General features: G+C 45.2%; 2 protein-coding genes across 2 annotated transcripts; both read right to left on the minus strand.

Annotated features, from left to right (window-relative positions):
• Positions 1 to 918: 918 nt before the first annotated feature.
• On the minus strand, positions 919 to 3551 carry HOXC8 (homeobox C8). Its single transcript, XM_062597427.1, has 2 exons — positions 3116 to 3551; positions 919 to 1211 (listed from the first exon to the last, which is right to left on the minus strand). The coding sequence occupies exons 1-2, from the start codon at positions 3549 to 3551 to the stop codon at positions 919 to 921; spliced, it is 729 nt and encodes a 242-aa protein (XP_062453411.1).
• A 7613-nt stretch (positions 3552 to 11164) lies between these two features.
• Positions 11165 to 13937, minus strand: HOXC9 (homeobox C9). Its single transcript, XM_062597447.1, has 2 exons — positions 13361 to 13937; positions 11165 to 11409 (listed from the first exon to the last, which is right to left on the minus strand). The coding sequence occupies exons 1-2, from the start codon at positions 13935 to 13937 to the stop codon at positions 11165 to 11167; spliced, it is 822 nt and encodes a 273-aa protein (XP_062453431.1).
• Positions 13938 to 21982: the final 8045 nt, after the last annotated feature.

Consider the following 21982-nt stretch of genomic DNA (forward strand, 5'->3'; position numbering starts at 1 on the left):
TATTGCAGGTTTTCCCTTTAGGTAGTACACGAAGAATTTCGAGTGCTCACACAGGCAAGCGGTAAACAGCGCCTATAGAGAGGAGGAGGTTGCCAACCTCCCTATTTTTGGCCTAGCAAGTCTTAGGCAAATAGGTATTTTCTACGTACAGCCGCAGTCCTAGAGGAATAGGGTGGGAGGGGGGTGGTTTTGGCCGGCTTTGCCAGGTAGGTTCGCCCCCACCCCCCCGCCCCAGCTCCCCTCCTTCCCTCGCAGGGGCCGCAGCATTGGCCCCTGCTTGATAAATGGCTCGGAGCAGCGGAGATGCACTGAGATACTACAGCTAAGGGAGCTGCAGGCAACACCACGCTTCCCCCCCACCTAGGAGAGAGGAAAAAAAAGGCAAAACAAGAAAAAAAAAAAAAAAAAAAAAAAAAAACAACAACAAAAAACCCCCCCCCACTCCACCACCACCAAGCTAAGGAGCAAAGCCCAGCCTGCGAAAATAAATATATATATTCCCGCATTCCCGTTCCTATGGGCGCAGAGGAAGCAGTGGAGGAGCAGTGGCATTCAGTGCCAGGCTTGGACTTGTGCTGCTGGGCAGAGTGGGTTCTTCTTTTTCTTTTGCTAGGTCATTTGATATATTTCATTTATTTATTTATTTATTTATCTCTCTCTCTCCCTGCTGTCTCAGCCAAGCCAGCTATGTATTTCTGGGACTAAAAACGCAGCTATCAACAGCAACAACAAGAACAACAACAACTAAAAAAAAAAAGTAGGGGAAGTTTCTATGACAATAAAAAAAGGCTACAACTGTTTGACAGGTAGTTACTGCTGTGTGAGCCTCTCCATTCTATACTCTATAAAAGCAAATGACCGTCGTAAACATCTCGATTTATCATCTGCCATAAAACGAGACTTCAAGGGGCTGAGAGCTCAGTCCTTGCTTTCTTCTTTTTCCTCCTCTTCTTTTTCCTCTTCTTCGTTCCCTTCTTCTTCCGTTTTCTCCTCGTCCCTGGCCCCCGGCAGCTTATCTTTGTTGTTTTCTTTTTTCCACTTCATCCGCCGGTTCTGGAACCAGATCTTCACTTGTCTCTCGGTCAGTCCCAGGGCGTGAGAGACCTCGATCCGTCGCTTCCGTGTCAAATACGGGTTGAAGAGGAACTCCTTTTCTAACTCCAGGGTCTGGTACCGGCTGTAAGTTTGCCTGCCACTGCGTCTTCCGGGAGCTGTAGGACACAAACAACCGCAAAAAAAAAAAAAAAAAAAATATATATATATATATATAATAGCAATGCTTCCTTCGCTCTCCCTCCCTGCAGGCTCTTGCATCCCCTTTTGCCTCTTTTTCCTGGAGAAAGTGGTGGCCCCCCCACCAAGAAATAACCCCCCTCGCCCCTTATAATAAAAGCCTGGCTGGAAGGGGTGTTATTAATAATAATCATAGCCCTGATATGGTGGTTATTAGCAAGGGCATGATGCCTTAACCTGGGGAGGAGGCAGTCCTGAGCCCTTTGGTATAGGGGCACGGATCTGCGTGGCAAGCTGCTGCTCCAGACGGAGGTGCCCGCTCTCCTCCAAGGTGATCGGATGTTAAGGAGTACAGTACAATCCAGAATTTATATTTTTTTAAGTTATTTCTCCCTTCTTTTGGACGAGAGGTGCATTATTCCCCCATTGAATCCTCTCCAGCCTTTCTCCTTCCCCTCCCCACATTTTTTTTTTTTTTTTTTTTTTTTTGGCAATATGACCAGCTCTGCTCCCCTCTTCCAAGCATGGCTCCCAAAGTACAGGTTCAGGGTATTCATATCTGATAATATTTAAACCCAGAGAATTTGAATTTGCCCCGGAATTCTCTCTGCTCGTCCTTTCGGTTAGGGATGGAGGTGTGCAGAGCCCACACATCCAGAGAGATGGAGATGTGCCTATGCAAATACAGAGATGGTCTTTGAGAGGAGCAGAGAGATGGACATTTGCAGCAATAGCCAAAAAGAAAGAAAGAAAGAGGACGTAGGTATGGGTAGCTGAGCCCACAGCACTTTCTCAATGAGAGAGGGAAAAAAAAAAACATAAAAACAATGTATTTGCTCAAATATCCTCCAGCTCGAAATGATTGCATCCTTGAGACTACCTCTAGGTCAAAGCTTAGATAAATAAGCTGTTTTCCTTTGCGTCTATCTTCCACCCTCTCTGGGCCACATCCTCTCTACCTTAACCACAGCTTCTTCCCTTTTCTTTTTTTTTTTTCCCCTCTTTTTCATTTTTGATGGGACTGGGTGGGGGGGGGGGGACTTGCTCGGATTGTCCTTAAAAATTAACACTAACCTTCACATGTTTTGAATTAGCAAGGCTTCTAGACAACCTTGGAACTTCTCTGGGGGAAACTTGTACTTTGAAGTATTTCGGTTTCTCTGCAATTATCGGGACTTCACAAGAGCGAAGTTCCATTCAGTTCAAATTATTTTGAATTTTCCCCCTCTTTTTTTTTTTTTTTTTTTTTTTTTTTTTTTAACCCAGGACGGTGTAATTTTGTCTGCCACCCCACCCCATAGCTCTGAGCTAAGTTTCCCTTTCTGCTTAAACTTTTATCTCTAGGTTCTAAGAAACAGATGTAAAGTATTAGTAATACTTATACAAGTTCCCACCTTTCAGATTTCGTCTCCCAGCGGTTATGAAAGGCTATATGACATTTTAAAGAGCAGTGTATTATCAACATGCAAATAACCTCGTGGGAGCTGTATCTTATTGCCTATCCTCAAGGCAAGCAATAAAAACCAAGTTTTACTTTATTGTGATTTAAGCCTTTTGCAGGGAATCACCTTGCTGGCTCTCTAGTAACTGCTGCCTTGTTTGCTTCAAAGGTCTTCCTAAAAAGAAGAAACATTAACACAAAACTCCTCATTCCTTTCATATTTTACAGCTACGCCTCTTATATTTATAATATATATCTATGTATGCATATATGTTTCTATGTGTGTATATACATATACATATGTGTGTGCCTGTATATGCATACATACATATATAGAGATAGACAGAGAGATAGAAAGAGCAGAGAGAGAGAGAGAGAGAGAGAAAGCAAGAAAAAATTAAAGGAAAACATTTAAGGAGGAGGAAAAAAAAAGGTCCTAACCGTGAGGTCTCATCCATGGGAACATGAGACTGGGAGACGAATTTTGATTTAAATGCCCTTGTCCCTCGCTAGAGTTACTGTTGGAAGACGATTTACAGTCAGGATATTGTACAACAGTCGTCTCTTGCTGAGCACCATAAAGCGATTGCCTCGGCAGAGCTTCATATCCATAGAATTTAGAAGCGTCTCCGTGACACGCCAAGGCGCATGGGTTTTGCTGGTATCCCGAGTTGGAGATGCTGGAGGTTCCGTGGTGGAAAAACTCTTGGACGTGGTGTGAAGGGTGCTGGAAGGTGGGAGCAGTAGTGCCCGGACCATACACGAGAGCATGGCTCCTGCTGACACTTTGTGGAAATCGGCAGTCGTAGTAAGTTGGTTCCAGCGATTCACCGCCTTTGTACTTGGAAAAGAGCGGATTTACAAAGTAGGAGCTCATGACCCTCGCATGCAAAAAAATAAAAATAAAAAAGAAAATAAAATAAAAAAGGAAAAAAAATAAAAGAGGCTTTAATTCTATAGATTAGTGTCCCTGGACTGACTCAAGTCCTGCTTTTTTTTTTTTGGAATGGCTTTTTTTTTGGCTTTTTTTGTTGTTTGTTTGTTTTTTTGTTTTTTTTTTAAGGCGATCTCAAAGGCGTTTCATGGTGCCTCTGTGTGCCCGCACGGTTGGTCCTCGGTGCTCTTGACTTCTCTTGTAATCTGTCGGTAGGTAGAGCTCTCTCTCTCAATTTCTCTGTAACTCTGCTCCTTCCCTTTAACACCACAGGCAAATTCCTCAAAATCCCGGTGGTGTGGCTCTCTCTTTTTTTTTTTTTTTTTTTTTTTTTTTTTTTTTTTCCCTCTCCTTTCCTCCTTCCTCCTCGCTCGCTCGCTCTCTCACACGCGATATGTACACATCACTCCGCCACCCCGAGACAGGCTGCGAGGGAGATGACAGCGATTTGGGGGGGCGCTGGGGAAAGGGGGTGAAGGCGGCAAGGTGGTGCGGGCAAGGGGGAGGAAAGGGAGGGGGGGCAGCACCCTCGGGGGAAAGGGAGGGGAAGGGGGGGGGACACCCACACCTACCGAGGGGAGGAGGAGGGGTGGGGGAGAAAGGTGCGCATTGATACCCAACTACACCCCCCCCCGCGCGCCTTCCTCCTCCTCCTCCTCTTTTCCCAGCCTCTTCACTGCTGGCAGCAAATGCCTGCGCTGCGAGGTCAGCCTAGGTAACCTCAACAGGTAAAGGGAGCCCCCTGCTCCCCCCCCCCCCCCGCCACCACACACCTCCTCCAACCCGATTTTGGGGGGCTTTCGCCCCCTTTTTGCAGCCAGAAAGGGAAAATCCCCCCTCCCTCCCTCCTCCTCCTCCTCCAATGTTGTTGTTGTCGTTGTGTCGCGTTTGGGGGGGGGCAGCAGGGAGAGTCGCCCCTGGTTGGGGGGGGGAGGCTGGTCCCACCTAGCAAAGGAGACGAGGGGGATTTTCGTGGCTTTTTTGGGGGGGGCTTTTTTTTTTTTTTTTTTGAGTGTCTGAGCGCAGATTTCTTCTTCTTCTTTTTTTTTCTGTGTGTGTGTGGGGGGGGGGATCTGTGTGTCTGTTGTTATTGTGGCCGTGGTGGTTGGCAGACCGGGATCAGACAAGCAAACAAAAGCAAAAAGCGAGCGAGCCAGGGCTGGGGAGGGGGTGTGTGTGTGTGAGGGGGGGACACCACTCTGTATTGATTGGTCGCTCCTCACTGTCCTTCCTTGAAGAAAATAAAGGGAGAAAAGAAAAAAAAAAACGAGGAGATATTTATTTATTTATCAATCTCTCTATTTTTCTTTCTTTCTTTCTTTCTTTCTTGCTCTCTTTCGAAGCAGCCTACTGGAAACCCCCCGGCTGGAAAAAAAAATCGCAGGGAAAGTGTCTTTCCAAGGGGAATAAAGTAGACCATGGCTTAAAGAGAGCTACTTTAGGGGAAAAAAAAAAAAAAAAAGGAAGAAGAAAAAAGAAAAAAAGGAGAGAGAGAGAAAAAAAGTGAGGCAAAAAGTATGTACTCCCTTTTGTGCGGGTATCATGCGGCTTTGCCTGTAAAAAAAAATAGCCAGCGACATTTTTCGCTGTTAAGCACAGTTATTCCCGTGTTTTTTAATTTTTAGGCGATATTAACGTGCCCCTTCCCTCTTGCATACTTTTTGTACTTTTAAGTGACCGCTCACTGAAACCTTCCACTTCGGACACTTCGTTTTACGACTGCATTAAGGAACTCAGCTCATTAAAACGTAACATAAAATCCCCACGATTCGCGTTAATTTTTCAAGGAGGGTGGGGAAGTTGACGAACTCCTATTTTTTTTCTGTGCTGCTCTGCAGAGTTATGAACCGAAAAAAAAAATAAAAGAAACCCAAACCCCCAAACCACTGCTATAAATTACATAGTGTTATTAACAGTCAGCGTGTTTCCTTCAAAAGTCTACAGACCTTCAAATGTTTCCATGTTCTTCCACGCATACACACATACAAAAAAAAGCAGCCTAAATGTTTTCAGAAGAGACCTAGGTAGCTCTGACTGGTTTCCAGTGTGGAGGACGAAAATATGATCTCAGTTGCATTCGCAAAGATGGATTTTAGGTGTGTTTTTCTCCCCAGCAAAGGTCACATTCTTGATTTTCGAGGCATGGAGCGGCTCAAAGCTCTTTTGAGATTGCAACTGTGTATACATGTGTATATATATATATATATATATATATATACATTTTTTGTAGACACTCTGCCAATAAGAGGGGGGGGGGGAGAAAGAAAGAGAGAAACAGTAGCTTTCCAGTCCATCTTTATTGGATTTTCACAAATAAAAGAAGGGTGTGTGTTATTCCTTTCAGAAAGGCTACTGATATTAATGTTCCTCCCCCTGCACACCCCAGAAGTAGACAATGAACTGTGCAGAGAAATGGCAATTTTCCCACCATCTATTGTGAAAATATATATATAAAAAATAAAGCCACATATGCTCTGAAGAAAGAGTCTTCATGAATTTCGAATAATTCCCAGCGCAGCACAGGGAACATATATATTATTTTTACTGGAGAAATCACCACCACCACCACCCTCGCCCAGGTAACTCCATCCCTAAAGAAACCCAGAAAAAAAAAAGAAAAAAAAAAAAAAGAAAGAAACAGCTAGGAGAAAAGCTCCTTAATTAACAGCTAATAGGCGAGGTGATCATTTTCGTGGTCTAATCAATTGCATTCCTATTTTTTAAATTACAGCTCTTTAACCAGCTTGCCAATTCAGTAAATGCTCTTTTGCAAATTAAAAGACGGGACTGCAACCAAAAGAAGAAGAAGAAGAAGAAAAGTTGACGAAACTGGGCAGTTGGCTGAAGACTGGGAATAGCTGCCGCATTTTTCAAATTATTGTCCCTGTACGCAATAGCCAAAAGGTGCAGGGAGTATTTCAGCAGAATAACCGGAATGGTACCTAGGTGGAAAAATCAATATTTGCCGTCAGTGCCTATGCAAGAAAGAAAACCCACTCACCATTTTCATTAAATAAGATATATGCAATTCTCTCTCTCTCTCTCTTTTTTTTTTTTTTTTTTTTTTTTTTTTTTTTTTAAGGAAAATATCTTGACATTTGCTGTCTGGGGAAACCGCTGTCCTTTGTCTGCCCTGTTTTGGCTGCGTGTTTATGGGTGTGTGTCAATGTGGCTTTCGGGGGCATGTGCTTGAACGTAGCTTCGTCCCCGCGTTGCGCTTTGAGACGGTGAGTGATTTTGATTCCTCTTCTCCTTTTCCTGACCTTCGCGATTGGGGAGCGGGTGTTGCGGGAGAAGGAGGGGGGGGGGAGTCATTTGCGCACCCCCTCCTCCTCCCCACTCCGAAGAAATTTTAAGAAATAATAATAATAAATAATAATTTAAAAAATGCAAACAGCAAGTCGGTCTGTTTTTGTTTGTTTGTTTGTTTTTAACTGGTTAAAAGGCGGATTTTCTGTGGGATTTATTTATTTAATTATTCGGGTGAAGGGGGCTGTGGTGGAGGGGCGCTGCGCGGGGCTCCGCGGGCGCGGGGGAGCCGCGGGCGCTGCCCGCCGCGGCCAACATTGGGCAACGGCGCCATCTCGCGGCCGCGGCGCGGAGCCGCGCGTGGGGGGCCGCGGGCAGCCGCGCAGCGCAGCGCTTCCCCCCCCCCACCATCCGCCCCCCACTCCGCGCCGCCGCCCCTATACACAGAATAAATCGGGGGCGGAATTTTAGGGAGGGGGGAAAAAAGCATTTTCCCCCCCTTCCTCCTTTTTTTTTTATTCCTCCCCTCCTCCTCCGCGAATAAATAAATAAACAAACAAATAAAATTAAATTAAGAAATAATCCACTACAAGGCATATACAGAGGGACAAGCGCATCCCGCCAGCTGTGCCATCTCCCCTCGCAACTTCAGCGCTTTTATCAGTTTTAACTTCGAGTCGGGGCGTTGATCTTCCTCCTCTTCTTCTCCTTTTTTTTTTTTTTTTTTCCCTCCTTCTTCTTCTCTCCTTCCAACCTCCCCTCGTCCGAGGGGGTCTGTTGTTTGTAGCTTGTAGACAAAACATTCCACTAAGGCCGTTTCAAAGGGAAGAGCACCCACCTTATTTAAACCATAAAACAATTAAAGCCAGACGTCTAGCCAGAGCGAGGGTCCTGTTTTGTTCGGCCCTATTCAGCGCTGCATAGCAGTGAGACAAACAGAGTTGTAAAACTGGCGCTTCCCCCCCCTTTTTTTTCCCCCCTTTTTCCTTTTTTTTTTTTTCTTTTTTTTTTTCTTTTTGCTGCGGAAATGTACCTATGGACAGCTGGAGGATCCCGTAGGTTTTGTGCGCCTTACAAAAGGGCAGATTTTTAAACCAGGCAGCGATGCGCGCACACACAAGCGCATCCGCGTAAACACCCCTACGCACGAGCATTGCACACATACACACGCGTATGCATACACATATATATAACTAAATATTTCACATACCACATACATGAATGTATATGTTGCCATGTACGCGAGCGCACGTCGAGCTATAGGAGCACAGCTCGGCAGGCAGAAAACCCCTGTGCACGTCCAGCAGCGCCGACACACAATAGCTGTATCAGTATGCACACGCACACACGCGCCATATGTCAAAGGATGCCGAAATTGGAGCATTTTGATACATTAATCCCCGAGAAAGGCTGGCCACAGGGTGTGCTGCTCTGCGCTCGCTGCTTTATTATTATTATTATTATTTTTTCTTCTCCATGCTGTGCCTTTCCCCCCCCTCCCCAACCACCACCACCACTTTCCTCCTCCCTCCCGCCCCCCGGAAAAGCGAGGCTCCGGCGGCGCAGAAATTCAATGGCCGAGCAGCCTCCCAGCAGGGCCAAATGGCATTTTATAACTGGTGTAACCCTGCACCGGGGCCGAGGATCCCGGGAGCCTTGCACATGAACTAAAACTGCGGCAGGATTTTTTAACCCCGACCCAATCCACCAGCAACAAAAGAAAAAAAAAAAAAAAAGAGGGGGGGGGAACATTAAATAAAACACACACACAAAAAAAAAAAAAAAAAACCGAAATCTTCCCCACCCCCGGCTCTATGGAGACAAAGGGGCATCTCCGGCGCTGCCCGTCGGCTCCGATGGGACGTTTGCCCGAGCGACGGCTGCGGAGGGAGGGGAAGGGTTGGAGGGGGGGGGGAGATGGAGGGATGGAGGGAGGGAGGGAGCAGCCCGTGGTCGCACTGGAAATGGGATCCGTCTGAATGAAAGGGGGCCAAAATGAACTTCCATACATCATGCCTTTTCAACATCGCTAAACATCGCCTGACAGCTTCTCTCTCTCTCTCTCCCCCCCCCTCCGCCCCCGCCTCCACCCGCCTTTCCAGAGCCGAAAGCTCCTTCCCAAAGCCCTGTCCAAATGACGGTTATGAGTCGCTCTTAATTAATAAGGAAACGGGTCCATTTCGCCCTTCTTGCAAACAGAACGTGAGCGAGCAGCTTTCCAACCCTGCAGGATATATACATATATTTTTAATAAAGTCGGGATAAGCCTCCTAAGAAGGGAGGGGGGAGATAAAAATAAATAAATGAATTGACATAACTGAGGTAGAAAGATTTCCCTTTCTCTCTCTCTCTCTCTTTTTTTTTTTTTTTTTTTTCCTTTTTGGTCCATAAATCTTCGCTCTGCTAAAATGTTTTCTAACCTAACCATTTCATTGCGCTTGTTAAGGTTTTCCAAACAGAGCCGGCACAAAACTGGGATTGTAAAAGGGCTTTTAGCTTCCCCCTGCTCCAGTGATGTTTCCACTGACAGACCGTGTCCCTCTTCAGCGACAAAAGTAGACCCCGCGCTTTAAAAGCGAGGACAAGAATGAGGCAAGGGAAAGAAACCCTCCGAATGTTTAAGTAAGAAATATTAAAGAGCAATATTTTATGAGATCAGCAGAAGTAATCGCTTCCAGATTTTTTGATTTCGGAGGAACTGGGACGAGGGCGACAAACATATCTTGCTCGCCTGATCTGGTTTTGATTAGAAAGATTAAAACGCCGCTCCACTCATTTCATTAAAGAAAGGGCCCTATAACAACTTTTTATGATTAAACATCCCTCGCTGCTCATTTTTTATACAGTCTCCTGCCTCTTGTTTCTCATTCAGCAGCCTGGAAAGCGCCCAGAGAAGAAACCATTGATAAATCCCGGCTCAAACGCGCTGGGGGCAGCGTGTTTTCTCGCCTTCGCACAAACCACTGCAGCGCCAGAAACCCCCGTTTCGCCCTGGCAGGATGGTGGGGTTTGACCTTTCCGCAGCAAACAGCCTTATTTATTTATTTTTATTTATTTTTATTTTTTTCTTACCCTGTGGAGGGCGAAAGGGGGGTAGGGGTTAGGGGGGAAGCTTGCCTTTTAGTCCGAAAATTTGCACCGCCAGCACACATTTAGCTCCTTGCTCTTTCTCTTTCTTCCCCCTATCTTTTTTTTTTTTTTTTTTTTTTTTTTTTTTTTTTCCCTTCCTTCTCCCTGGGCAGCTCAGCCTGTCTGGCGAGAAGCAGCACTTCCAGCCACGCTCCAAGTTTTTGGCAACCCATCGCTAATGCAGGAGCTACCCGGGAGTGGCTGGCAATCGGCGGCTGCCTTTGCCAGCTCCTCTATTCCCAGCATCCATATTTAGCCTTTTTACATATACTTCGATCGCCCGGGGTCATAAATTAGTACAATTAATTATCTCAATCTAAAAAAGAAGGAGAGGGAAAAAAAATAGATGGCACATATAAACCCTTACCTCAGCGCCTTTTATTATGCTACTGTGAAATAAGAAAGTGCCGGGGAAGGAAGCGGAAAGCTCCGCTCCGCCGGTGCCCGGTCCCGCCTCTGCCCGGGCTGCGGCCACCGGCCCCGGCGCTCCCGGCGCCCGCCGCAGCCGGGGGGCTGCTCCTCTGCTCGAGATTTATTTTATTTTTTATTTTTTTAAAAAAAAAAAAAAGACACCTACATGCTGAGATTTTTTTTTTCTCTTTTCTTTTCATTTTTTCCCCCTTCCCGTGACGTTAGGTATATTTACATAGAGCTGCTCTACAATAGCGAACATAACAATATTACAGAACGGTTCTGAGACAAGAATAAAATACACGAAATCAGTACAGCAGAAACGTTCAACACTATGACAGGACATCATGGAGCCATATTCCCTTAAGTCTTTTTTTTATCTTTTTTGATGTTTTTCTCTTCCTCGCTTTTTTTTGTACAAAATATTCAACTCACGAGCTCACGAAGTTAAAAAATAAAAATACTGGATAAGTTTAACTTATGAAATAAAATACTAAAAAAAATTCAAGTACTTTGCGTGTTTGTTTTCTGAGGAGGACAACACAAAAAAAATAGGAAGAAGAAAGGAAAAGAAAACAAACCCCCCAAACATCTTTCTTTTATTTAGTTGCATTTTAGAAAAGACTCGTGTTCCAAAACGCTCGCCGTGTTTGACTATAATGCTAAACATTCATCCGCACATTCAAAGTCAGAAACATTTCAAACCCCCAAAACCAGCCTCTTTTCCTTTTCCACCCTCGTTTCTCAACGGCTGGACTTTGCCAACTTTATTGCTGTTCTTTATCGGTTTTTTCTTTATTCATTTTCTTCATTTTCATTCGCCTGTTCTGAAACCAGATTTTGACTTGGCGTTCAGTGAGATTAAGGACTCTGGCTACTTCGTACCTTCGGTCCCGTGTAAGGTACATATTGAATAAAAACTCTTTTTCCAGTTCCAGGGTCTGATACTTTGTGTAAGGGCATCTTTTCTTCCTCGTGGAGCGCGCATGAATCCAATTTGCGACGGGATTGTCTGAGAAAGAAGATTTTTTTTTTTTGAAAAAAAAAAAATCAATGTATACAGCTGCCTTTCTTCCCTTCCCCCCTCCACGACCAGATATATCTCTAGAAAGAAACCTGTTTAATTAGCAGATCTTACCTAAATATTTTAAGTGACCTTCAGAAGAGTTTAATATGTTTATTTTGGAGGGGGTCATTTCCTTTTCTTTTGCTGCTGTTCTCACATAAAAGTTTCAGTAAATAAAACTGTAGCAATGGGTTTAAAATAATAATTATCCACATGACTGCTACTAGCAGTAATCTAAGAACATAGTCATAAAAAGTCAAAATTCCCACCATTTCATAGGCCCATAAACTCTTTTTACAACCTCTGCTCTCCAATACTTTCCCTAGAAGCTCTCAAAGACCTGGAAAGTTGAGTTTATTTTTTCAATATCATCAGGATGACACGCAAGATGTCCCACTGGCTGCCAGAAATAGGTTTTTCTAGCCTAAAAGGACCTTTCACGTTACTGCCACTGCCCCACTTGGTCAGGACGAAAATGCTACGGGATAACATAGGGTATTTTTTCCTCCTTGGAATAATATTTTGCTTTTCCGCGGTTTAGGGAGCTTTCTGCCAGCCGAGCACCCATCTGTCCCTGCTCCTTCAAACTCATTTTGCTCACAAGGGTGCTTGGCACCAGCTCGCGTGTAAATATATATATATGTGTGTGTGTGTGTGTATGGATGTATGTATTTTAGACGCAGAGCGTGATACAGAGAGGCACAAAGGTGGTTACATCCGCTGACACGGAGCTTATCGCCTGGAAATCGGCATTTCAGCAGCGAGTTAGGCCAAGGGGGGGGGGGGGTTCAACCAACACATGGCACCCTCGCCCCTGCGCCTGGGTGCACGCGGGGGTGCACCCGCACCCCGCAGCCCGCAGCCCAGCTCCCCCCAAACGCTGCAAGGACTTTTTTTTAATCATTATTACTATTTTTTTTTGCTTGCTGAGAGGCTTTTTTTCTTTCTTTCTTTTTTTTTTTTTTTTTTTTTTTTTTTTTTTTTTTTTTTTTTTTGCCCTGGCAGCTCCCCGCGGGGTTTGGGGGTGCCCGCTCAGCTGGGCTGCATCGCTTACAGGGGGACACTTAGGCTCGGGCTGGTGGTTACCTGATTCCTCGGCCCCGTGCTGCAATGTTCAAGGTTTTGTGTTTTTTTTTTCCCTCTCTCTCTCTCTCTCTCTTTTTTTTCCCTCCCTCTCTCTCACTTGGGACTGAAGAAGGGGTTTCTTCAAGTGTATGGTCCAATGTCCTGCGCTCACTGCCTTTTGCCCTCAGCTTCTTCCACACACTTAGTTTACGCCTTTACAATTCTAATTTTCCTCGCGGCTTTTTTCCCCCCTTTTCTCCCCAGGGTACCCACCTTTTCATTTATTCCCACGTGTTGGGATATTTCAGGAATAATTACACCAGGGGAGCTTTTATTGATTTTTAAAAATAGATAAAGAGACACCTCTGCATCTATTCAGATATTTTTTCTTTTCCCCTCCCCAAAAACCCACATCAAAACACTCACTTCCAGCCAGCAGGGAGATAACTACAACTCTTCCTTGTTCTCTGAAAGTGGGAATATTTGAAAGCAAAGAGGCTCCTCGCTCTGTCTAACCTTCTCTCTGTCTCACAGTCTGTTTTTTTCCCCTCTTTTTTAAAGGAAGGTGATGAATATTTGATCAAAGAAGCCAATAGACCCCCTTAAGAAAAAATAGACTAAACAGCCCAAAATAAAGTACAGATATTTGTCCTGCGGTCCTGCCGGGCGGATTAAAAAAAAAAAAAAAAAAAAAAAAAAGGGAAAAAAAAATCTTCCTGCATATCTGGAGTTTTAGGGCAGGGGCTCTCTAAAGGTAATTCCATTTTATTGAGTACGGTACTGGAAAGCTGTAATGCCTCCCCGGTCGTAAACAAGAATGACTTCGACTTACTAGGGTCTAATTCGTGCTTTTCTTCTTTGTGTTTGCTGGCAGCGATGGCTTCGGCCTCCGGGGAAGGCAGGGTCTGCGCGGCTCTGTCTCTCAGCTCCCCGGGAGCCGCGTACATGTAATCCGCGTAGCCGCGGCCGTCCGCGGGGCCGCACTCCGCCCGGCGCCCGCCGAAGCCGTCGGGTTTGAGGCCGTAGGGGCGGCCGCCGGGCGCGAAGGCCGGGAAGGAGACGGCCCCGGCGAGGGGCTCCAGCCAAGTCCGCATGTACCTGGGCTCGGCCCCGACGGGCGCCTGCGGGCCGTACGGGTGGTGGTGGTGGTGGTGGTAGCCCACGGCCGCCTGCGAGGGCACGGGAGCCCAGGAGGTGGTAAAAACGGCCGGCTTGGGGGCGAAACTGCACGATGGAAAGTCGGCACAGTCCGGCACTAATCCTGACGGTCTGGCAGCAGCCGGGTGGGAGGCAGTGGTGGGGAACCTGGAGGCCAAGAGCTCTTCGTTCTCGTGGCTTATCAAGGAGTCTACATAATAGTTGCTTATGGGGCCCGAAGCCGACATGGTTTCCCCCTCTTTTACATTCATAAGATTATTGTATGAACTGTATGTGTACTTTTTATCTTCTCATAGAACAATCAGGGCAGGTAATTATTTTTTCAGCCTTTCCCAGTGTGCCATTGGCTGCCCGCCCTCACGTGATTGTATTTACCCAAAAATATAGCGTGGATCAATCCGCAGGTCTTTTTTTTTTTTTTTTTTTTTTTTTTTTAATAGCGCCTATGCGACCTGGCTTTGCGTAAAACTCGCGGAAATAATGCGGATATTAGGAGGCGGGAGGCTTGCATTTCATTAGCCCCCGGCAGCTCTGCCTTGCAGACCGGGGGATTTTTTTTTTATTATTTATTTATTTATTTTTCCCCTCCTCTCTGGTGCTGTGGAAGGTGGAAGGTAATTGAGGAAGGTAGCACAGGAACTATTTCTTGACGTAATTTGTCTCTGTCCTTTGCTTCTGCAGCTCGCAGGCTTATAATGGATACATTAAATGGAATATCGGTGGATAAGGCATCGGCTCAAAGTGTGGTAGAGTCGGGCTTCCCACCCCACTTCGGGAAAAGCAGCTGGGTTTAGAGGCTCTCAGCCTACGCGCGCCTGGAGCTTTGCCTCATCTTTTTGCAGCCTCTGATCGTCAGCTTGCTCAGCAGCTAGGGAAAGTGTGGGGCGCAGGCACCTCTAGCTCTGCTTTAGAAATAAGTGTCTTCTGACGGGGGAAAAAAAAATCAGAGGATCACCTTTTAAAACGTGAGGGGAAAATAATAATAATAACGCCAGCACACACACACACCACCAAAAAAAAAAAAAAAAAAAAAAAAAAAAAAAAAGCTTTTGCAGTGAAAGGCTGCATTATTCGGCAAGTAGTCGTGGATGTTTTTATGTCCTTCAATAAAATTTTTACGAGGATCATTTGATTGTTCATAAATGTGTCGTTCATTAAATAAAACTGTGAGACTGAGTTTCAGCTGTAAGGCGTAGCTGGGAAGGAGCAAGATTTTGCGTATTTGGAGCAAGCAACAATGTGTGTTTGACACATTATTGTTCTTTTTTCTTTTTCCTTTTTTTTCTGAATGTGTGGAAACTTTTCTTGTTACACCAAACCACTGGAAGAAGTTGGGTGCGTTGTTTTTTTTTTTTTTTTTTTTTAAATCTTTGATATACTGCCTGCTTTTTGGAAAGAATAACCTTTCCTTTGTAAGGAAAGACAGGTAGGTAAATAGCTCACGCCCATTGGAGTCTGAAAGAATAGAGTTAGGCGATTTATCCGGAAGGGGTGAGGGGAAATACCTAATCAAAAATAACCTTTTTTTTCTCCCCAAGAAGCAACCCCCCCCCAAAAAATATATATATATATAATGTCCAAGCTGTCCAGGGCAATTCATCACCTCGGGTGTTATAAGGTTGTGGTGACTTGGAGGGGAAAGAGGGAGATGGTCAAAAATGTTGCAAGTCCGAGGGGGGGAAAAAAAGGAAAAAAATGAAAGAAAAAGAAAAAAGTGTGGGCTCAGAAAGCTGTGGTGGTTCCTGCTAGGGAAAGACAGGCAGCCAAGGAGGCAGAGAGGGGTGGCAGTGTGTCTCCAGTGGTGCAGCATTCACCACTGACATTCATTAGGTACCGTGTGTGCAAGTCCCATGAACGCACATAACACAATATATACGTTTATTTATTTTTTTTTCATTAAGTTGCATAGGAAATTTGAGCACTGGGGAGAAAAGAGATAAAAGCGGACCCAGCAGTAAGTAGGAGAGAAGATCTGATGCTGGGAAAGGAGCCCCCAGACCCTAGAAAGTTACGTGTCTCAGTTGAGCAGACATAAAGCCTGCACCTTAATCCACAGAGCTTTAGCAAGGGGGCAAGTCTGCCCCCGAGAAATAGGATTTTCCTCTCGGAAAAAAAAAGAAAAACTTTAAAATAATATAATGTGCGGTGGGGGCAGTTTGGGAAGGGATTCGAGATTTTCCAAATTCGCAGAGAAAAGTCCTCAACTCGCTCAGGCACAGAATTTATTTCTCATTCCGTTTTAAGTCCTGTGCTTTATGTGAGCCCTTAAAGGGAAATATTCCTGCAGGAGTAGAATGTCTTCTTTGGCCTTTATCGAGACCAATTTATCTGTCAATCACAGGTCTCCAATGACGGTTATTTTTATGCGCACGGGGGAAAAAATATATAGATATACTCATCATTCTTTTATCTATTCCCATTTAAAAAATACTTACTGCGCAAGCCTGCTAATATACTGGGATGTGACATGTGAAGGGGAAGAAGCAGCTTGGCTTTTATACACTTTGATGGAATATTTTAAAGAGGATCCTTAGAGAAGAGTGGTTGTCTGCAGACGTATGCAGAAGGGGAGAGAGGGGAAGGAAAAAAGCAGGGAGGGAAAGATAGAGAAAGGAATGACTGAGCCTGCAGAGAGCGAGAGAAACCCTGAAAAGCAGAGTCAGTGTGGAGTTTTTTTTCAGACGAAAAAGTGTCCGAAAGCACCAAAAGCACCACATAAGAAACGCCAAACGAGCAGAGGTTACCCAACCAGGAGAGTTTTAATAAGTAGCAGTAGGTTTTGTAACCTTAATGCAAGCAGACAAGGTCACTAAATTAGTCGTGAATGGTGCATTTTGGCGTTACACAAAGGAAAACTTGCAAAGGTTTCTTTTATTCCACCCGGAAACCTGCATCACGTAGAATTATTCACTCTCCAGCTTGTTGTAGCATCAATCCGCCAAAAAAAAAGAAAAGAAAAAAAAAGAAAAATAAATAAAAAATAAAAATAAAAACAAGAAAAAGAAGGAAAACAAGAAAGAATGAAAAATAAAACAAGAAAAAGAAATCATCGCGTTGAAAATACAAACCCCTTTCATCATTCAGGGCTTGCTTGTCTCTAAGAATTAAGCAGCGCAAAGCAGAGATGGAGACAGTTCACCTTAAAGCAAGCTACAGGCATGGCTCAAGACAAAATTTTCTCCCCATTTAGCTGCACGCTTCTATCATACAGTAAGAACCCGCGTAAAATATTGTCCTTCCACGTCTAACTCGACGTGAAACCATCCCCACGGATGAATGCAAAATTAGAGAAATAAAGTCCATTCAGAGTGCAGGGCAAATACAGCCATATCCCGAAATATTCTTCATTTAAGTAGCAGTGTCTCCAAGCAGATATCCACCCTGGAATTAAAGCACGCCTTGCCATAAGATTCAGTGGCTACAAGGTTATCTTGCAGCTTTTATGCACGCTCCGGTTAGACTCCTAGGCTTCCACAAAAGCTTCGAGACTTGCTTAATGGGAGATTACTTCTTCTGAAATGATGGAGAACTACCACATCTCTTCCAGACAGGCGAATATCTCCCCTTCGCACTCAGTAGGGGGAAGAAACTTAATTGCACGGAGCAAAACTAACACGAGCAGTCCACAAGCTATATGAATATACGTATATATATATATTTTTTTTTTCTGGGGGGGGGGGACGAAGAAAAATAGTCGATTCGTAAATTAAGAAAATGAACGGCATGGTCTGAGCAGTGTCCCGGCCAGGCGACTCCTGACACCTTGGCGGAGCTGAGCGCTTCGTGCCCTGCTCCTCGCAGGGGCTGCGTGTGCTCAGCCCCCGCCGCAGCCCTCCCCTGCCCTGCGCGCCCCGCCGGGCTCCCCGCTCCGCTTCCAAACCCTTTTTGCTTTCGCTTTGCTCTTCCTTGACTTTAAGGAGCGGAGACAAAGATAATTCTAATAATAATAAAATATTTATATATATAGCAGAGAGGAAGCTAGTGGGCACGACGCGCGCTTAACTGACACCGTTTTTTGCTGATCCCCCCCCCTTTTTTTTTTTGTTTTTGTTTTTGTGCAAAAAGAGGATGCTAACCATCAGTCCCTTTGGGGGGGAAAGAGAAAGGGGGATTTGTTGCAACATCAGGCCTGGATGTTTTCCTCCCCCTTTCCCCCCCCCCCCCCCCCGGAGGGGCAGCGCCAAGCACCCCGGAGCCGCCCGGGCAGCCCCCCGGCCGAGGCCCCGGGAGGCTGCAGCCAGGGCCCGAGGGCTGAGCAAGCAGCGAGTGGAGCTTCTGCCCCGGCCAGACCCACCCGCACTGTCCCCCCCTCCACCTCGGTTCAATCAACACTGTCAAGTTCGGATTAAATAATAATAATAATAATAATTAAAAGGGGAGGGAAAAAAATAAAAAGAAAGAAAAAAAGGCTCCTGCTCGGCTCCTTCGCACACCTCCACCCCGCGCCTCGGAGGAGCAATTAAGGGCGGTGCTGGGTTCATATCTCTCCATAAGCGAAACGAAAGTAATCCTGCGGCCAGCTCCAGCTTCCAGGCGGCAGCGCGCCGCTTCGCCCGCCTTTGGAGCCCTGCGAGAGAATTAAGTTGCCTTCTTCCTCCTCCAACCTCCCCCCAAACCGCCTCTTTCTTTGGCCTTTCCCATTCCCTTCCTCTTCTCTTTTTGCCTGCCCAAATTCTTTCTCTCTTGCTTTTGTTCCTTCCTCACTCCTCCTATTATAAAAAAAAAAAAGTGGGAAAAATACACACAATGGATTGAATGAATCTAAAGCAGACTCTCTGACGAGGCCAGGAAATAATTCCTGATGCCCCTATATGCCTCTATTTATTCCAGGATTATCTCTTAATGTCAGTAAATATGGAAAAAGATTAATTTCAGGCCAAACAGCATCCACGAATCTGGCAGCAGTGCGGTCGCAGCCTATATACACTTTGTCGTGTCCCCCCCCCCGCTAAATTCTTTGAGTACCTGAAAATCATATTTCTTCTGAATTTCTTCAAAGTTCTCTTATAGAAAATGGTCCCCTGGACACCAGCTGGCTGATGGAACTTGCACGCACATTGCTTTATATCGACATGAAACTTAAATTTAACTCAATATTGGAGTGATAGCCAAGGCAAATAAAATCAGCATTAGTTTAAAATGACCCTGAAGGAGTTTTTTACCTGCTTAAGTGCTTCCCCCCCCCCCCCCCCCCGCGCGCTTGTTGCTAAGAATTCCTGTCTCGCCAGTGTTGGAGGTACGGGTAATAGACAATAAATTCCGAGGTGCAATTAAAGCTCAGAACAATTTATTTAAGTGTGTTATGGTGTCCTTTCCAAAATTTTCAGGTCTCCACCAGACGAACCCCTGCTGCAGATGTTCACAAACAGAAGCTGCTCTGAAACAACCCGGCCAGGGCTAGAAAATAAAGCTGCGCTCGGTGCCCTTTTCCGAAGGGTGCCAGGTTAGTTTGGCTTTGGGTGTGATGCGAAACGCAGGTCAACAGAAGGGGACATGATTTTTCTTCCCCGGAGAAGCAAATTAAAAGCAGAGCGAGAAAACAAGCCTGAACCCAGAGCGGCGAACAGCACACTGCCTGAAGAAACATATTTCTATACTTCTCCCTTTACATTTATTATGTTTCTGTCAGACACCCTGTAATTAGCATAGATAACTATAGTTGCGAGCTCCAAGTTGTGTCTGCAAAGTCTATTGTTTGGGCTGCTGCCGTTGCTTGCAAGCAAGCCCAAGGTGTTGGGAAGAGCCTGGTGCCCTCCAAGGGAGACGACCCCCCCCCCTCCTCCTCCTCTTCCCCTCCCATGCCCGGGGAGGGCCACGGGGCTGGGGGGGGGGGGGGGGGCGGTTTGTTGCAGCCGCTGGATTCCAGCGCTGCCTCCGGCCTGGTGCAAGCGGATCCCGCAGGAGCAGCGCTAAAGCCGGATCGACGGCGGATCTGGCTTAAAGTGGGGAATATTGAGGCAAATTCTCTTCTAGTGTCTTTATTTTCCCTTCACACACACCCCCACCCGCCAAGCACCGCCAATAGTCATTTGTAAGCATCCTCTGTAAGCTCCAATACCTATGGAAATAGTTGGTGGCTGAGTCAGGCACCTAAAGATAACAACCTTGGGACATTTGCTGTTCATACTCCTCCTCTACGCCAGTTTATTTTCCAGCCTTACAGCGGGCAACGTCTCCGGAAGGGAAAGCCAAACCGCCGGGAGACTTGCCCAAAGTCAAGCGAAGCGAATTGGCTCCGTGAACCCAGCAGAGCTTCGCTAAAGAGCAGCAGCAGCAGCAACAACAACAACAAAACCGCCCCGCGCAATACAGCTGAGCTCTCCCCGCGCCCCGAAACGGGAGGGTTTATCAGCGCGACCACATCTTCCCCCAGCCTCTTCCTCCACTCCCCAGACCCCTTTCTTCTGCTGGAGGGGGGTGGTGGTTTGCAAAACAGCCCCCAAGTCCCCCCTAGCAGCAAAGCATAAAGTTCACACACAAGCAATGCACCCGCACGCACATGCACAGAGGCGAAAAGCCTCCAGGTTTTTAAATTACACCTGCTGGGAGAGCAGCATTATACGAACAGACGCAAGAAAAATTATGCAATTCAGCGCATCGTAATATCGCTAATATTTTACTCCGATAACAGCATCAGAAAGTGCGTGAACACGAGCAACAAAGCCAACAATATTATGCGCAGGAAGATGCAGGCGAACAGCGTGGTGTCTTTTTGACTACCCATGTTTTTACATAAGAAGCAGGCACATATATATACAAAACACTTAAAGCAATAAATTCCCACCGTCCTTCTTCCCGATCTAATATCATAATTAAAAAACAGTAGGGGAGATTTTAACTTTTATTGCATTTCTGGAGTTGGGTAGCTAAACATATATTAACTTTAGATTCTTCGCTTTCTCTCCAGGGGGGTGGTCTCTTATAAATAAAATCAATCTTAATATACACAGAACAGATATTGTTTTGTCTTACACATGCTGTTAGAAGAAAGGGAAAGAAATCTGCAGATAGTTAATACAGAGAAGGCAAATTGATCATATTTATAATGAATCCTTTAAATCATTCAATTATCACAGCACTAATATCAAATAATTACGGTTAAATGTAGCAGTAATCAACATCGTCGCTGTTAAAATATTAATTTACAGTATCGTGAATGAGTTTCTTCCTTTTTCCCCCTTTCCTTTCCATTCTTTAAGGTTGCATATTACATTTCCCAGCCTTGTGTGTTCAACCTGAAGGGATTTTGAACATAGCCGCACTCCCCGCAACATTGCTTTGGATCAAATCCGCGACATTTTCGTCCTTTGCATACTTAAAACACATCATACATAACACAGCAGATAAAGAAAAACAGTATGGTTTAAAACCGATGGTTTAGGGCTACACATTCACTTTTGTTTTCGCATGTGATTTTATTCAACATCCTTTGCATCATCCAGATGGTGGTATCAAGACCAAGCGTCTATAATACGGAGCAGGAACATTTCTATTTTTGCAATCGAAAACCGCTACTTGTACAGAAACTTTGCTCTGGGGCTCACAAGTAAGAAGTCACGGGAGGGAAAAACCACCCGAAATATCATAATCCTCGAGCAAAAAAGAAACAAATATTCTAAATACACCATTCCCACCAGATCTGAAGCTGGCTTGGGAAAATATGACAGCCTGCCATTTTGCTTCCCCAGAAAAGTCCAAACACCCTGAGTTTCACACTTTATTTTTTCTCCACGCCAACCTGTGCCTTTGCACTCTAAGACCAACACACGCTGGACTCGGGGTTTCCTCGAAAAACACACAACACACCGAAAATACCCGGAAAACACTTGTGCACTCTTGAGCAGACTTGTCTCTATTTATTTCCTCCGCATATTTACTTGTCTTCTTACCAACATCACTAATCACAAGCATTATTCCTATACTCTTCCCTTGTTATCTCGGATAATTTTTCTTTCTTTTTTCAGTCCTTTTTCTTTTTTGGATTGAACGACTGACACGCAGATAAAACTTTCCCAACTTGCACAGCATATTTTTTCCTTTTTGGGGGGAGGGGGAGAGGGGAAGAATATAACCTTGCATTTGCTTTTGCCACAGAGAAATACCGATCATGTAACACAGACGTCTGATTTTCTTAATCAACAGTTACTTAGCTTTTATATGTATCCCTAATGGAAAGTAATTCATAATCCAGGCTAAACCAGCAGCGACAGAGGAGCCGTGTTCTTGCAAATGAAACCCCACACCCCGATTATAGCATGTAAAATGGCTATTAAATTTTACATCTTCTGCTTTTGCT

The sequence above is a fragment of the Rhea pennata genome, chromosome 29 (assembly GCF_028389875.1).
Source record: "Rhea pennata isolate bPtePen1 chromosome 29, bPtePen1.pri, whole genome shotgun sequence".
Taxonomy (NCBI): domain Eukaryota; kingdom Metazoa; phylum Chordata; class Aves; order Rheiformes; family Rheidae; genus Rhea; species Rhea pennata.